The sequence below is a fragment of the Aspergillus affinis genome (assembly GCF_023601865.1).
Source record: "Aspergillus affinis strain CMG 70 chromosome Unknown NODE_89_length_159264_cov_88_822291, whole genome shotgun sequence".
In the NCBI taxonomy this organism is placed as follows: domain Eukaryota; kingdom Fungi; phylum Ascomycota; class Eurotiomycetes; order Eurotiales; family Aspergillaceae; genus Aspergillus; species Aspergillus affinis.
Genome location: NW_026515870.1, coordinates 27,032 through 43,251, shown reverse-complemented (window position 1 = coordinate 43,251; position 16,220 = coordinate 27,032). Strand labels below are relative to the sequence as shown.

At 51.4% G+C, this 16,220-nt stretch overlaps 6 protein-coding genes across 6 annotated transcripts; 3 read left to right on the top strand and 3 right to left on the bottom strand.

Annotated features, from left to right (window-relative positions):
- Positions 1–722: 722 nt before the first annotated feature.
- On the bottom strand, positions 723–2,669 carry KD926_010926 (NCS2 family permease; the record flags this gene model as incomplete). Its single annotated transcript, XM_053103339.1, has 4 exons — positions 723–1,340; positions 1,394–1,498; positions 1,555–2,472; positions 2,580–2,669. The coding sequence occupies 4 exons, from the start codon at positions 2,667–2,669 to the stop codon at positions 723–725; spliced, it is 1,731 nt and encodes a 576-aa protein (XP_052953251.1).
- Positions 2,670–3,457: 788 nt separating this feature from the next.
- KD926_010925 (MFS transporter) lies at positions 3,458–5,392 on the bottom strand (the record flags this gene model as incomplete). Its single annotated transcript, XM_053103338.1, has 5 exons — positions 3,458–3,695; positions 3,769–3,900; positions 3,964–4,224; positions 4,275–5,000; positions 5,073–5,392. 5 exons carry the CDS (start codon positions 5,390–5,392, stop codon positions 3,458–3,460), a joined length of 1,677 nt encoding a protein of 558 aa, XP_052953250.1.
- A 577-nt stretch (positions 5,393–5,969) lies between these two features.
- KD926_010924 (serine hydrolase domain-containing protein) lies at positions 5,970–7,127 on the top strand (the record flags this gene model as incomplete). The annotated part of the gene is made up of 1 exon (XM_053103337.1): positions 5,970–7,127. One exon carries the CDS (start codon positions 5,970–5,972, stop codon positions 7,125–7,127), a length of 1,158 nt encoding a protein of 385 aa, XP_052953249.1.
- An 82-nt stretch (positions 7,128–7,209) lies between these two features.
- KD926_010923 (alpha/beta hydrolase) lies at positions 7,210–8,471 on the bottom strand (the record flags this gene model as incomplete). The annotated part of the gene is made up of 2 exons (XM_053103336.1): positions 7,210–8,227; positions 8,284–8,471. The coding sequence occupies 2 exons, from the start codon at positions 8,469–8,471 to the stop codon at positions 7,210–7,212; spliced, it is 1,206 nt and encodes a 401-aa protein (XP_052953248.1).
- A 3,380-nt stretch (positions 8,472–11,851) lies between these two features.
- Positions 11,852–13,097, top strand: KD926_010922 (uncharacterized protein; the record flags this gene model as incomplete). The annotated part of the gene is made up of 2 exons (XM_053103335.1): positions 11,852–12,189; positions 12,275–13,097. The coding sequence occupies 2 exons, from the start codon at positions 11,852–11,854 to the stop codon at positions 13,095–13,097; spliced, it is 1,161 nt and encodes a 386-aa protein (XP_052953247.1).
- A 503-nt stretch (positions 13,098–13,600) lies between these two features.
- On the top strand, positions 13,601–15,307 carry KD926_010921 (uncharacterized protein; the record flags this gene model as incomplete). Its single annotated transcript, XM_053103334.1, has 3 exons — positions 13,601–14,488; positions 14,957–15,067; positions 15,128–15,307. The coding sequence occupies 3 exons, from the start codon at positions 13,601–13,603 to the stop codon at positions 15,305–15,307; spliced, it is 1,179 nt and encodes a 392-aa protein (XP_052953246.1).
- Between the last annotated feature and the right edge of the window lie 913 nt (positions 15,308–16,220).

Genomic DNA, 16,220 nt, shown 5'->3' with positions numbered 1-16,220 from the left:
AGGAGGAGAGAAGGAAGTAAGAGATCGCCAGAGACAGAGAGAGAGGCGAGAACCTGGAAAGGGCGAAGAGGGAAGAACCTCAGGCAAGAAAGGAAATCTCCATTCCGCATGACTCGTCATCTTCTCCCATTGGCTGCCGGAAATGCAAGTCGCTTCCCCGCATGCGGCAGTATCAGTAGTACAGGTAATTACCAAAGTTACCACAAACTCTGTGTCACAGTAAGCCTCACCGCCTGCCACTCTGAAAGCTGAGGCGCAGGTCGTGACCATACGGTACAACGCCGTCTGCGGGTCTGGCACGCGTCTGATTGGTTAGGCGGAACTGACTTCCAGCCCGTGACCATCGAAGCCCTACGGAGCGTGATGGGTGCTCAATCAAGTAGAGAAGATATTCCATTCCTCAACTATCTAGGTAGCTGTTCGACGAGAATAACAAACATCAAGAGGAGAAGGAAAGAAGATGAAGCCAGTGGTGGGGCTTCCCAGGTGTGAGAAATGACCAAGTCACCTGACCAGCCTAACCCCTGACCACGAGCGTCACACGGAGTACGTACATAGAGATATATATCAATAGATCAATGTATATTATGTATATCATTCTACAGTCTACTCGAGTACTGAGTACTACCTAATAAGCTATCTAGGATATCTACAATCCCCCTCTCTATCAAACCATCACTACATGATCCAGTCTGTGACTATATGTCTACCAAACATGGACCTCACGCAGGAAGACCTTTCCTCCCATCCGTCTTCTCGGCGTATCGATCCTGCGACGACACCGACCCATCCGGACCGACGCCCACATCGATATCCTCGTCCTCCTCCGGACGCCAGAAGTCCTTCTTCCCGCGCGCCGCCCGTCGCAACCACGGCGGGAAGAACCCGCCGGGAACCTTCCACGTCCAGGGGTCCTTCTCGTCCTTGTTGGGCGGCACGACGCGCCCGAACGTGCCCTTCTCGATCAACCACGTGATGACGTTGAGTGTCATGTAGCTCAGAATACCCGCGATGAGCCCATACGCGATACTGTAGGTGAATGGCATGATCGCGATCGTCAGGAATGCGGGGATCGCGTCGCCGTAGTACCGCCAGTTGATCTCCGCCGCGGCCTTGCACATCAGCGCTCCGACGAGGACGAGCGTGCAGCCCGTCGCCCAAGGAGGGATGGATGCGAAGATGGGCGCGAAGAAGACGGCGATGAAGAAGCAGATGCCGGTCACGCAGGAGGTGAGTCCTGTGCGTCCACCTTCGGAGATACCGGCGCCGCTCTCCACGAAGGCAGTGACGGGGGAAATGCCGAAGAGGGAGCCGATCGAGACGCAGATCGCATCGACCATCTGACAGGATTAGTATGGAGATATCGATATCAAAAGAAAGCGAAAGGACATACGTAAGCCATGGCACTGCCCTCGAAATCTTGCGTGCGCTCGTCAATGGCACCGGCAAAGCGAGCCATCGAGTACAGCGTACCAGTAGTATCCAGAATATCGACATACTAGACGACGCGGTTAGTCTCGGCATAGCATAACCCCGAAGGTGCAGGAAACCCACCAAAAACGTGATAAACGCCAACCCAAACTGCGATCCGTGCTCCGCGATGTTCCAATCCTGAGCGACGAGCGTATGCTTGATGGGGTGGAAGGTGACCACCTTCTTGAAGAAGTCGAACTTGCTGTCGCCGATGTCCGTGTGCGGGAAGTAGGTGACGGCGGTGGGACGGGGCCAGGAGATGATAGACACAAGCAGAATACCCATGATGACGGCGCCCTTGACGCGGTACATCATCAGGAGGGCCGTCAAGACACCGCCGCAGAAGATACCGATCCACATGGTCGGGCTGCGCATCTTGTCGCTGGCCGGGCACATGCCCGCGTCGTTCAGCTGACTCTGCGAGCAGCCCGCCAGTTCCAGCGGCGAGTCCGTGGCGCCGGTGATCAACCCGATACCCGCGCTGTAACTCAGTCCGATCAGGGTGAGATACAGACCGATGCCCGTGCCGGTGGCCAATTTAATGGACGCCGGCAGCGCGCGGGCCAGCCACTGTCGAATACCCAGCAAGGTGAGGGCCAGGAAGACGAACCCCTCGACGAAGACGGCGGTGAGGGCGATGCTGTATGGGATCATGCCGGAGCCGTGATGCCCCACGACGGTGTAGGCGAAGTAGGCGTTCAGACCCATACCGGGCGCCAGGGCCACGGGCAGATTGGCCAGGAACCCCATAAAAAAAGTGGCTAGGGCGGCGATGGCGGCGGTAGCGGTGACGATGTCGCGGTTCACTTCTTGCACGCAGAGCAGGTACTCGGTGTTCGTGTTGCAGTTGTCGGCCTGACTCTCGGGGGGACAGACGCAGGTACCGCCCGTATCGGAGGTGATGGTGGCGTTGACGCTGATGATGTAGGCCATGGCGAAGAAGGTGGCCAGGCCGGCGCGAATCTCGGTGAAGAAGAAGCTGCCTTTACGCTCCTGGGGCTGTTTCCAACGGACGGTTCAAGTCAGTGTGCCCCTCCGAAGAAATTGGTTCCTCAGAGGGGTTTGCAATTCGATAAACGGTACGTGAAGCATCGCAGCTCCCTTACATGGCCCGAGTTCTCCAGACGAAACCATCGTCCCACGGGGGACCTTGCCACCGCGTAATTGGTGTCGTGCACCCAGTTCGAGAAGCCCATGATAAGGCAGATCGGTAGTGTCGGACAAACTATGGGTAAAGAAACCACAATGGGGGGAAACTTGGAGGAGAGGCAATCAAGCCCTACAACAGGGAAAGGGAAACAAGAAAGAAGACCCAAAGAGAAGAGAAAAAAAAGAAAAAAAAAAAAAGAAGAAAGACAAAAACGCCCAAGCCGAGCTCTTTAATATTATTATTTATTGGATTTTTTCCGCCCACGCGACCGAAGGGAAAATTTCCATTTTGTTCTTCCTTATCAGTGGCCCCTCTGGACACGGTCAGCTTGGCAGAAGACCCTGCGCCAACCAGTGCCATCGCTTCCAATTCCATGACGGAAAGAAGAGTCTTCCGTTTGCCGATCAGCTCCGTGGGTCGAGAGTCGAGAGCCGAGCACCCGTCACGGTGGCGCTAATGGTGGCGACCCATTACTAGAGTGGATGATTCATGCTAACAGGCGGATGTCGCCGATTCGGAGCTGCCATTCCTGTGTGCTGACGGTGTGCTCGGACATGGGCTTATCTCTAGATATATTATCGTTTATCTCTGAAGGTGAGACCGTAAGACCGATAGGCTGTGCCAGGTGCAACGCTACCCTCGTTTGCAGTTAGGGCTGGACTTGGCACGCGCCGGGATGGCCGTCCTTTCATTTCTTGTTCGTCACACGAGGGCCGCGATCCCTTGATTCATCGCTGATTGAAGATACCCTATAGAATACTATGCACAATCACCTGTTCACTGTCCACTGTTCCCCCACCCTCCCTTGCATACGGTGTACACAGTACATCCTCCCTACCCCGACTTCTCCTCAAACACCGCCGCCGACGGGGCAAACTTGCTCTTCCGCCGTAACGCGGGCCCCCACACCATAAACCCCAGCGGGATGGGAATCATAATCGCCGCCAAACACCCCAGCAGCGTGCCTGCCCACTGCACCCCTAGGTTCTGGAACATCTGCCGCGAGAAGAGCGGGAAACACGCCCCGACGGCCGATCGGAGGATCGTGTTGGCGGCGAACACCGACGCGGCGCTGTCCTATCGTTAGCGGTTTCTCAGTCGGTGTGGAGGTGCGTCGAGGAGATACGGCCCGATATATGACTTACAATTGCAGATACGAATCAATCAGATAATTGAAACATTGCAGGAAGATCACGTAGATACCGAATCCGGTCAGCACGCCCGACGCGGTAGGCGCCATCCAGTGAATGCTGCCCGTGAAGCCGGTCCAGCCGAACCTGTGGTTTCTGGTTAACACTTTCATGATCTCTAGGAGACACGAAGGAGCTGAGCAAACCCACCAAAACAGCCCCATGGTAAAGGCAATCCCGCCCACGATAGCTGGCGGCAGACGCCATTCTGACACCGGCATGTCGTTATTGCTGGCCAGTTTCTTATTATACGATCTCTGACCGAGCAGCGTGAAAGCGCCGCCGAGGAACTCGCCGGTCATGAGCCCAATGAAGGGCAAGCTGCCGACGCCGAGGTTCATGCCGTGGATGCCTTGGAACACGACCGGATAAGCTGCCAGGAGCGCGTACATGAGACCGTAAATAAAGGACCTGTTCGCCGTCAACCTCTGAACGGGGGAAGAAAGGGCCAGTCATCATACATATACACGGTGACCAGAAAAACGATCGGCTCCGTGAACAGCATCCGAAACGGTCGACTAAAGTTCACTCTCATCAGCTCCTTGAAATCAATCTCCACCTCGTCCTGTTTCGCATGTATGCCCCAATTCCGGGTCTGCCGGCGCAGAATCGACGCTTTCTCCTGCAACAGCACAGGCGGGTACGTTTCTCGGAAGAACAGCAACAGCAGCACCACGCCCAGGAAACCCATGATGGCGGAGATGTACATGGTCCAGCGCCAACCGAGATAGCTCATGGTGATGAACCCACCCGTGAACGGGGACGCGAACGGGCCCACGAACACGGCCATGGCGAACATGGCGATCGCGACGCCGCGCGTGCGGTTGTTGTACATGTCTGCGAACGCGGCGGGCACAATGGCCAGGGGCGCGGCGGCGAATGCGCCGCCAAAGAACCGCGTCAGCATGATAGTCTGCACGTCTTTGGCCGTGGCCGTCCCGATCGTGAAGATGCTGTAGCCAATGATCCCGGCGGTGATGGGCCATCGTCGACCGTAGAGCTCCGAGGCAGGCGCCCAGAACGTCGGTCCGGTCGCGAACCCGAGCACGTAGAGCGTCACGCCGAGCGTCGTGACCTCCGTGCTCACGCCGAACTGAGCGCTGGTGGCTCCGACCGTGGAGGAGAAGATGGCACTGGAAAAGGACGCGACGAAGGTGACGTAGGCGAGGATGCTGGAGAGAATGATCCTGGTGTGTTGTCAGTAAACATCTACTATCTAAATCGATGGAACATTTGGGCTATGTTAGGTCATGTCATACTTGGTCCGCAAGGGCCAGTTATGCGGATGCATCGGATCGTTCTGCTCGCTGAACTCCACCACATAGTCCTCCGGATCAGGTAGAAGGGGAGGATAGTCCTTCCCTCCGCCAAAGGAGAGCCATTTCTCGCGCGGCTCCGGGCCTGTCGTCGATCCGACCGTCGATTGATGCGTCGTTCGCAGCGATTCTATCCGCGAGAGTTCGACATTCGTCGGCCGCCGACTGAGCGTGGGAGACCGAATGGCTGCATAATTGCTGTCCCTTCGCGGTCGCTCCTGCTGGGTAGATAATGTGCTGCTAGAACTGCCAGGGGAGGCCATTTTGTCTTGGAACAACAAAAGCTGTGTCCTGTGTCGAGCGAGGCCTGGCGGACAGGAACGGGCAGTGGTTTTATTGATGGCCTGGAATCGCCGGAAGGGGAGAGTGATGGCATCATGGAACTCTGTTCCATGGTTACATCACCACCTGTGCCGGCCGGGGGGACTATATAATCCCCGGTCATTGGATTATCCCTGGAGAGGCGAGCATAGTCTTCGCATAATCAAAGGAACCTCTCTAAATTTGTTCGGCATCGACACTCCGACCGAGATGTATGACGTCATTAAATACAAACAGCCTTGGGGAGATTCACTCGGGCCTCGCGAGCGGGAGATGGACTGCGAGCTGCTGCCTGCCAAAAGCTCTTTGCAAACTAAATCCATCAGGATGCTTGGCATATCTGTCCACTTTGCCCAAGTGACTAAGTAACCTACTACTGACTAGTTAACTAATTCCTCGTGATCAACAGTGTCTCATTATGAGTAAGGTCACGTCGGCGCTAAAGCTAGATTACCTCGGCCCTTCGGCTGGGCATTCAGAAGACAGAATCTCACAACTTCCACCTCAGCCATAGCCATCATGACTTCTGTCCAGGGAACCTGCGATCCCACCTTCGCCGCCGTGCGCGACCTGCTAGAAAAACAAGTCAACTCGCACGATGAGATCGGCGCCTCCATCTGCGTCAACATCGAGGGCCGTACCGTGATCGACATCTGGGGCGGATACGCCGATCGAGCCCGCACCGAGCCCTGGAAAGAAGACACCATTGTGCCCGTCTGGTCCATCACCAAGACGGTGATGAGCCTCGCGGTCCTGATCCTCGTGGACCGCGGCATCCTGGACCCCTACGCGCCGGTCGCCAAATATTGGCCGGACTTCGCGACCCCGGACAAGGAGAAGATCCAAGTGCGACACTTCCTCAGCCACACGGCCGGTCTGCCCTCATGGGACCCGCCTCTCGAGTCGCACGAGTTCTATGATGTACCGTTTGCACTGGAGAAGCTCGTCCAGCAACAGCCCTGGTGGGAGCCCGGCACCGCCTCGGGCTACCATATGACCAGTCAGGGCTATCTAATCGGTGAGCTGGTGCGTCGCGTCACCGGCAAGACGCTGGGTGAGTTCATCCACGCCGAACTTGCCGGGCCTCGCGACGCGGATTTCCATCTCCCCGTGTCGGAGGAGCACTGGCCCCGTATCGGCCAGATGGAGCTTCCGCCGCCACTGCCGGTCTCCTTTGACGGCGATGAAATCCAGCCCCGTGCCTTCCGCGGCAGTAAATTGGCCCCCGAGGCTTGCAATACGCCAGAATTCCGACGTCTGGGGATCGGGGCGATGACAGGGTTTGCGAACGCGAGGGCCGTCAATCGCATTTTGTCCATCGTGTCGTTGCACGGCGAGGTGGATGGGAAGAGATTTGTGTCGCCAGAGACGATCGATTTGATCTTCCAGGAACAGATGAGCGGGAAGGATCTGGTGTTGGGATATTATATTCGGCTTGGCATGGGATATGGCCTGCCCCCGCAAGATGCGGAACGGTCGCTGAAATGGATCCCGGACGGACGAGTCTGTTATTGGGGAGGCTTCGGAGGGTCTATCGGGATTATGGACCTTGACCGCAAGATGACGATCACTTATGCGATGAACAAGATGGGGTATGGGACGCTGGGAAATGAGAACACGGTGCAGTATGTGAAGGCTGTGTATGAGGCGTTCAAAGATTATAAGCCGAAGCTGTAACTGGCATGTCCCATATAGAGATCAACGGCTTGACAGTCCTAACCGCCGGAATATCCTTAAGAGTATACACAGCGCATGCAGTTTACTCAATCCAAACCATCATCTTGAATATCTCCTCCGCAACGCGCTTATACCCCTGCATTAAATCCCCCTCATCTTCATCCATCGACAGCGCCAAAAATCGACTCTGCTGCCCAGACGCCTCCGCGCTCTGCCACGCATGATTCTTCCCCTCCGTCACCTCCAGCTGCAAATCCGCCCCATCCTCTTTCGCCCTCTCCACCAAATCCTCAATATCATACCGAAACACCAACTCCTCCTCCCCAGCCGACACCCACGTCTTCCTCGGTAGAATCTCCTTCCAAGATCCGCGCTTCTCCCCACCCACCGCAAAATTCCCATACAGCTCATCCACCTCCCGCGATGCATCCCCCATCACCATCTCACAGTACTTATCCAGGCCTACCTTAAACAACCTCTCTTCCCAATGCAGCGCGAGCACCCGAGGATGCGACGAGTGCAGATTCACCCACGAACTCAATAGCACCGCTGCGCCGGGTCTATCGTCCTCCCTTTGTCCTTCTCCATCCTCATCCGCTATACCCTCAACCTTTCTCAAATACAACCTCACCAATAATCCCAACACCAAATGACCCCCCGCGGAGTCCCCAATAACCACAACCCTCTCCCTCTGAACACCCAGCTCGCCTACCACCCAATCAAATGCAGCCTCCACCTCCCTCAACTGCGTAGGCCACCTCCCCTTCGGTGCAAGCGTATAATCCAAACTAAACACCGCCACGGATAGACCTTTCTTCTGCAGTTGTTCCGCTACATACAGATGCGCGACGGCGCCCCATGCTGGATGCCCGGCGACATAACCGCCTCCGTGACAGTGGAGAAGGAAGATGTCTGCTTCTTGCGGGGCGATCGGAGATGGAGAAAGACCTCGGCAGATGAAGTAGCCGGAGAATGTAGGGGTTTGGACTTTTTGGTAGATGTTGGATTGGAGGTGGGAGTAGCGCGGGGAGGTTAGGATTGAGGTCCCCTTTGTGTCGATGGACGAGTTGGTTGTGGTTATGGGGAGGTTGTTTCCTAGACTATGTTGATTGTTAGGGCTGGAGTGTGGATGGGAGATAGAAGGGTGTTTATTTACCAGGTCATAACATGTCGGAAGAGATGCTCTCTGAGCGGGGGTGGCTTGTACGTGGAGAAGGGATTCCAGCGGCGGAGGAGAGTCGTGATTACGGTCCATGGGACGCGGAAGATGTATGTTGTTGCGATTTGTATTCGGTTGGAGAGAGTGAGGGGTGAGATGGAATTGGGTTCCGGGACGGAGGACATCTTGAGTGTCCGCCTGTCGAGAGGGTTGGATATGAGGTTGAGGTTTGGACCAGTTCATGAATTGGAGAATTGGGGATTCTGTTGGCGGCGCAGGATGAGCTAGACAGATTCAGCTAGGCTGGGACGTAGGTGCTATGCATGTTGAAGCTATCCGGGTAAATTGGGTGGTGTTTAGGCAAAATAGGTGGACTTGTGTATATTGAAGAGCTAATACTTGGAGGTTCGGGGTTAGAAATGCTTGTTTGTCAATTCATTCATGAGACTATCTATATATGCTAGGTGAGAGCTTTATATTCTCTATGCCTCTGCTGTAAACAGTGGAACGGCCAAAGGCAGAATGGACATCCGATTCCTTACGGATAAAATCCACCATGGCTGAGGCATTTTGGAATCTCCGATAGTGTCACTATCCTAGAGGACAAGTATAATATCTCAATTGATATGTCTATGGCCCTGAATACTTACCACCGTACGTCTTGCTTCGCTGAGAAGTCAAGATCTGAGCAAAAGTTAAAGCAGACTGTCGAATAATATTCTGTAACTCTTCGTCCGTCTCTTTCTCTTTAGTGCCCCCGTATCTACCGTAACTAAATCGAAGGTATTAGCATCCGTAAAATGTCTTTAATAAAGATATTATGGCACTCATACTACCAATAACAAAGCAAGAAGCCCCCGAAACAAGTACACTCGGTATTGCGATCATAGATTCTGGCTTCGGGGGACCAAGTTGCTCTCCTTCTTGAGGAGATCCTCCTCCTTCCGCCGTCCGTCATCATGATCTTGTTAGTAAATGTAATAACCAAAGATATTGGAAGCCTCACCCTCTCAATTCTTATAGCTACTTTTATGATGGATTTATCCTTCTTCTCCTCCTTCTTGTGGCACTTGGAAGTAACAACAAACGAGTGAGGGCTGCAAAGGCAAAATCTATATTTGATATTCGGGACAATCCTCTTACATGTTACTGTTTCTTTATACCGGCATTTTTGGGTGCACGGATTGATTTAGCCAGTCCTTTAGGGTTGTGGGATTTTGTGGGCGCCATTTCTGATTTCGAATGAGGGGGGATAGAGAGGTTGTGAGAGATGAAAACAACCAAGTCCGACTCGAGCGTGTATTTATCTAAGTGAGCTTCTCTAAGCTAGGCAGACGTCTTCAATGCCTGTGTTGCTATGCTTGAATTCACTCGCTTGTTCTTCGGATGGGATCAACAAGCGAATGACTGGGGAAACAAGAAACCTGTGATTTGTAGAAGTGATTTATCCAGGCGATACCTGCAAAGATTGAACTTAAACCTAGAACTGTTAGCTAGGAAACAATCGATATAGATATAGCATAACATACCGAGCAATAAGCGGTTTTAACGCGCATTGTCCGTTTGAGAAGGGGCTACTGTTTTTCAACTGTACCATTTAGCAAATGTGGGGTGCTTTGTGACGAAAACGACCGATAGGGTCAAAGTCGGCCTGTATTTAACATTTATTCCGGTGTCTGCTTCATTGGTGGAATTCTCGACTGTATTGCATATGGTGTCGGGATAGGATATGATAAATATCCCCTCCCTGCCGGGCACAAACTTGTCTTGTGCTACTAAGCAGTGTACTGGGAACGTACTCAAAGATCGCATTTGCCTCTATCAGGCCATTCAAATGTACGCGAAAGTGCAGCTTTGTATGGATAGTTATAGCTAAGAGATGAACCCGATAGTAACGAGGGAATGATGTTAAGGAGTGGTGAAATGGGAGGGTGGGTAGATGTTATTAGATCCCCTCGCTCTTAACAAGGAATGAACAACGCATGGTATTTATAGACTGATGTCGGCGCGGCAAGAACCACTAATCGCATCTGTTCCGAAAAAGAGCCTTGCACGTACACAGTCATTTGATTCTGTTGAAGATTGGAGGAACTAAGCAGTTGGCATGTTGGCCTTTGTGACTGTGAATATGGGCACCAGATCTGGCTACTTAGTATTGCTTTTTTTTTTTAGACAAGAGGAGAGAATGGAATGAACTACTTACATTTTAAGTCGGCCAGTGATTCGAAGAAAGCCGTTTTTTCAGAGCAGTCAAACCGACCCGAAAACACACAATTTTTGATTTTCTGGGAGGTTTGACGAAGTGTTTTTCTTCCTCTGGTACCGTTTTGTCTTTTCTGGTCGAATTCCGTGCTTTGAATAGCTTGACATTTTTGTTTTTCGAAATGGATGGTATAACGTGTGTCGACATGCAAATCGGGACAAGGCTTGCCTCACTCTCTGCAGGAAGTTACATGCCGAGCTGAATTTCCTTCCGCAAATGATCCATAGCTCCGTTAGAGTTTGCCAACCGTGCATCCCCATAGTCATGCCCAGTGCCACAGTCACATTCGTGTTCTCTTATCATCTCCAAGTATGTCGGTTCTAGGCCGTGGACACGGTCTGGCCGACTTTGGTTTGTAGTCGGCCCGAGGCGAATTGTACCTGTAGCAGTGGCATCGATAGCAGCGCTCGATACGCGAATGGTATGCCTCATTGCACTTGTAAGGAACGGCCATTCAGTCGAGATGTAGTGAACTATTGCTATTTGTGTACACAATGCCTATATAGTTTGGATATTGACCTATGTCTGAAGATGGGTTAATACTTGGAAGGCATCCGTTCTTCGACATGTTGCCTTGTCTTCATAGAAATGGACAAGCAAAGCAGTGCAATACTTGTTCTCCTGGTCCATTTCTATTTGAAAGCCGTATTCCTTTGTCTGGAGTTTCTCACTGCTTGAAAAGATTACCCAAATCGCTGCCTTAGGAATCCGTGGCAGTTCGGGGGCTTGGCAAGGAGTTACTAATCGGCCAATTTCTATGATCCTTCGATCGATTCAATGAAAGTCTTGATATTCAAAGTATCTATGTGAAAAAAGTCGAGATTTATGGAATTTGCATGGCTTCAAGATCACGGTGAAATGCAGCGAAATGACGTGACCATCACAACAAGGAAAAGCAATTATATCGATCGGTTGAGCGATCGGTTGAGGCGATGAATCCTTGGGGATCACCGATCAACTCCATGTGACTGCCAAGCCCTAGTATCTCAAATCTCATGGACATGGACACAGTTAACAAGTTAGATCAAATTTAGCAAAGTACTCCGTAGTATTGATTACTATACAAAACTAATCCATGTGAATACCATTGATTATAACTACGGAGTCCATCCCTCGGCATCCCCTGATCGTCGACTCCGCATTCTTTCTCGCAACCCTTTCCGGATGGGGTAGTTGACCTGTCCATCTCTCGGATACCCATGGATCAACAAAGTTATGTTCAGCCACCTTGAAAAATAAATAAACCAGATGAACCCGGGGCCCCAGATTTTGAATTCTACCCGGTAATAGCAGAGACCCAATATGGCGGCCAAAATAATTCTTCTGCTCCTAAGCATTTCCGTGTTCTATACCATCTTTTATTTTGCCGAAATCAATGGCGCGCATAAATTGTCTCTTGATGCGATTGCAGCTAAGAAGCTGCCAGGCACTGATGAGACATTGAGGACAGTCTATACTGGATTCGAGGGTCTCGATCGACTCCTTACGGTCTTGACTACTTTTTTCTGGCCCATGGCCGATGGAAGTCACCCGGGTCTCACGCTACACTCCATCGGATTTTCCGGGACATTTGGCTCGGCTTGGGTGTTGGTGACGTTGGAGTCATGGAGAAGAGGGAACTCGTGGACTTTCGCTGCCTTGTAAGTGCCAATTCATGATCCCTGGCAGTATGGGGCGAACAAAGTTAAAGCCGAGAGCTCCAGCAATGCTAACCTGACATGCCAGCCCCACAATCTTCGGCCTCACAGCCCAAGTCCTTACATTTGCTTTCGCAACACCACTGTATTGCCTCGTTCAGCTCCTGACTTCGACTACGGCGCGCAAACCCACCGTGGAGACCATTCGGGTTCCTCGCGCCGTGCTGAACGCGCTCCCATTTGTCTTCATAATCGGATACACGGTGCCCTCGACGCTCATGATCCTTCCACTGTCAGAGACCATCACGGCAGATCTCAAACAAATCTTCATCGCCATCTGGCAACCCTGGCCCGCATACATAGCGATCCTCTCAACGCTCGTGCATTTCGTTTTCACTCCGTTCATCGCCAACGACCGGTCAACTGACGGGGGACGGGCGACATTGCGCGCCTTTCGACGTGTGTATGCGTTCGCGTTTGCGAATACCGCCATCACGCATTTGATCTCTTGGATTGTGACGCTTGCTACCGTGGTAGCTCCAGCCGTCATCGATGACAGCTATAAGGAATCACTCCATCCACTCAACGTGTATGATATCCCGCTGCCGTGGGGATCGCCGCTCCTACAGGTCGAAACGCTGGGACAGGGTGTCCATGCATTCCTGCGATGGGATTATTTGATTGGCTCCGCGGGGGTGCTGGCCTGGGCGATCAGTCTGTACAAGGCTTCCCATCTCGCAGTTTATGGCCGTGTCGGATGGTTTGGATTGGTGGTGAAGACGGTGCTTTTGAGTGTGTTTACGGGCCCGGTGGGTGCGGCTGTGGAGCTCATGTGGGAGAGAGATGAGCTGGTGTTTAATGAGATGGGTGGGGTGAAGAGGGAAGTGTCGAAGCAGAAGAAGTCTTCGTGAGGGCGCTTATGTAGATTTGTTGGCTCTTGATTGTTATATTAAAAGGTTGACCGAAAGGAGCCTATGATGAGAAGAACCAGGGGTTGCTAATTCATCCTGAATATACGACTTCTCGTGGTACCGATTTTGGAAATTCTGTATGTCGGAACAGTCCGGCAAAGCAGTTCGCTACTGTTAGAGAATTCCGGTACGCGAAACGGAATATCCCATGAAACTGGACCTTTCAGTATGTATAGATAAAGCCTTCTTCCCCAAACTCAGTTGAGCTGTCATCATCAACTCAGTGGACCAATACAACTCAACAATTTTGGTCCTGTTCCTATTATACAATCTTTTTGCATTTACCTAGGAAGCCCATCTCTATATCGTAACTGCAAATTTCTATGCCGACTGGCAACTGACTCAACAGTCTGTACAACGTGGCAATAGGTACAAGCGAGCCAATTACCAAATTTCTCTTTTGGGGACTGAGGTCATTGATCCGCCCCGGAGAAAGTCCAAGAATGAATTTTGGGGCAGGTGAATGCGATCAGTTTTCGCATACGATCGATCCTGATGGGGAAGTGACTATAGTTCTTCAGAATGCCAACGCGCCATTTGCTGTCTGGCCGGGGGAATATAATACCAATGAGGAGGAATATATTCCAGATGAGCTGTCAGAGCATGAGTATAATTCTACAAATGAGCAAGAGAAAGATCCTGAAAACAAAGATATCAAGTACCAGGTTTCCGCCAAACATCTCACACTTGCATCTTCTGTTTTCGCCAAGGCTCTTTCACCAAAGTGGCATGAAGGCTCTACTCTTCAGGAAAAAGGCTCCGTTGAGATCATAGTGGATGGCTGGGATCCTGAAGCTCTTCTAATCTTTTTCCGTATCATCCATTGTCGTTTTGACTATTTACCAAAAATGATAAGTTTGGAGCTTCTTGCTAAGATCGTAGTCGTGGCAGCTTACTATCAATGCATAGCTACGATCCGCATATTCGCGGACATTTGGATGAAGGGGATGATTCCGCCAAGAACATATGACCGGAATCTGATGCTTTGGTTACTACTCTATACCCTACTTCGCCCACGTCTCGACTGCAAGGAACTCCGTCATATAGCCATAAAGCAGAGCACAGGTCTTATACCAACACTCGGTCTACCATTCCCAGGTTCAATGATAGGTGACCTGAATAAGAAAAGAGAGAAACTGATCGGTCACATTATACTGGAATTGCAATCGAAGGTCGATCATATGAGTCGTTTTGATAATGACGGCTGTTATCCAGTAACCTGCTTCGAATGTACATCCTTCAAACTAGGTGCTTTGATCAAACTCATGATCAGAGAATCCGTGTCCCCATGGCCAACTTTGCCTTATAATGGGCTGGGATTTCAAAGACTGGTAAATTCAATCGACGGTTATAGAGAGGGCCAGCGCTCAGGGTCTTATTGTTATGACTGCGCTTCGTTTCCAATATTCATTACCCTGTTCAAGAGGCACTTGCAGGCACAACTGGATGCTATATGGGAAGTTGAGGATTAGTCCTGTCATCTCGCTGTGTCGTTGTTCTTAGAGCTCATGTCATTGTTAGTTTACCTGTCAATCAAGCAATCAATCAATCAAAACTTTAGTAACCCGATGAAGCCGATATATCTATTGAAACGCTAAGCTATGTAGGTGCTTCGCCGATTGAAGCAGAATATCGTGTCCGTCCGCTATAATCCCACAAGGCAGTAGACAGACCAAAACGTAATACAAAACATACACAATCAAATCAGCCCCTTGCCACGCGCCTGCCGTGAGTCTACGCGTCTTCTTGTGGGTGCTTTACACTCCTTCTACCCCGTTCTATGGGGGCGTTTCTTATAGAGTGTGCGCGCCACTGGTAGTAGCCCGACCCAGGCCTCCGCAGTCCTCCGACTAAAGTTCCCCGTAACCATTGTCTTCCTCGCCTGGATCAAGCCTTCTATTAGATTATTGGTATACCAGGCACCCAAGTGAATATCAATCAAGACAATACTCCTCAATCCGATTCCTCAGATACCTGACGCTGACGTTCCCGGCGTTGCTGACGGCTCTGACGGCTCTGACGTCCCTGACGGCGACGTTTTGAACCTCGCGGCTGATTTTCTGTACTTGATACATCCCGAGATTCCTGGCCACGTTGGCCGAATCCCTTCGGCTCTGAAGGGTAAATTATGCGCTCGACTGCTGTTTTGATATCGGATGGATTGCACCGTCTCTTGTTGCAGTTCCTCACCAAGTTGCTTTTGATTTCTTCCATAAGCTCCCAAATATCGCCTTAGCATATGTTCATAAATGGGGCCTTTGGTGTTGGCAAGACTAACGAGCAAGCGTGCATTTGTCTTATCAGAGCACCTAACTTGAATGAGCCACACTCAAGGCAATCTGGGTTCGACAAAACTCTGCTTCTCGAGGGTCCACAGGCCAAGTGGTGAACCATTGCATTCAATGGACCCACGATCTTCTGGATAGCATCCTCTCTTCTTCGATTCATTTCGTCTATTATCCTAATGAGCAGGGGATTTCACAGCATTATCAGGGAGAATTACCGATTACATGACTAGGAAATGGGAGGCCATGTGAATCCATAGGCTCTGCACACCACCAAATAGCCTTCATATAAATCGCCTCATAATTTTTTTTTTTTTTTTTTCTTGCTGAAAGACCCAGGCGATCCAAAGTCGAAGCGTCAGGTCACGGATGGTGCCGTCCGATGGTACAAGAATTCCGTGCGCAAACCCATCTGCGAAAATTTGTACGGCTGGAAGACAGTCATAGTAGTCGGTCAAAACACCATTCTTTGCCATTAGCTCAATGCCTGGAGAGCTCGGCAGGTCAGAGTGTCGACAATGGAAGATGTTCATCAAAACCAAGAACGCTTCTGTGTCCCAACCATCGATCGGGACCTCGACCGACCCATTCTCCTGGAGAGCGCTGCTTTCCTTCCGTGGGCCTTTCAGTAATCTCCTGAACACGGGAGAAGTGACTGTCAGATGCTTTGCGGAAACTCGAAAGCGCACCTCTTTGTTTTCTTTGTCGTCGTCGTTCTGGCTGTGGTTGTTGCCGTGGATGTCCTCGTCGCCCTCATCATTTATATTGTTCCCATCGG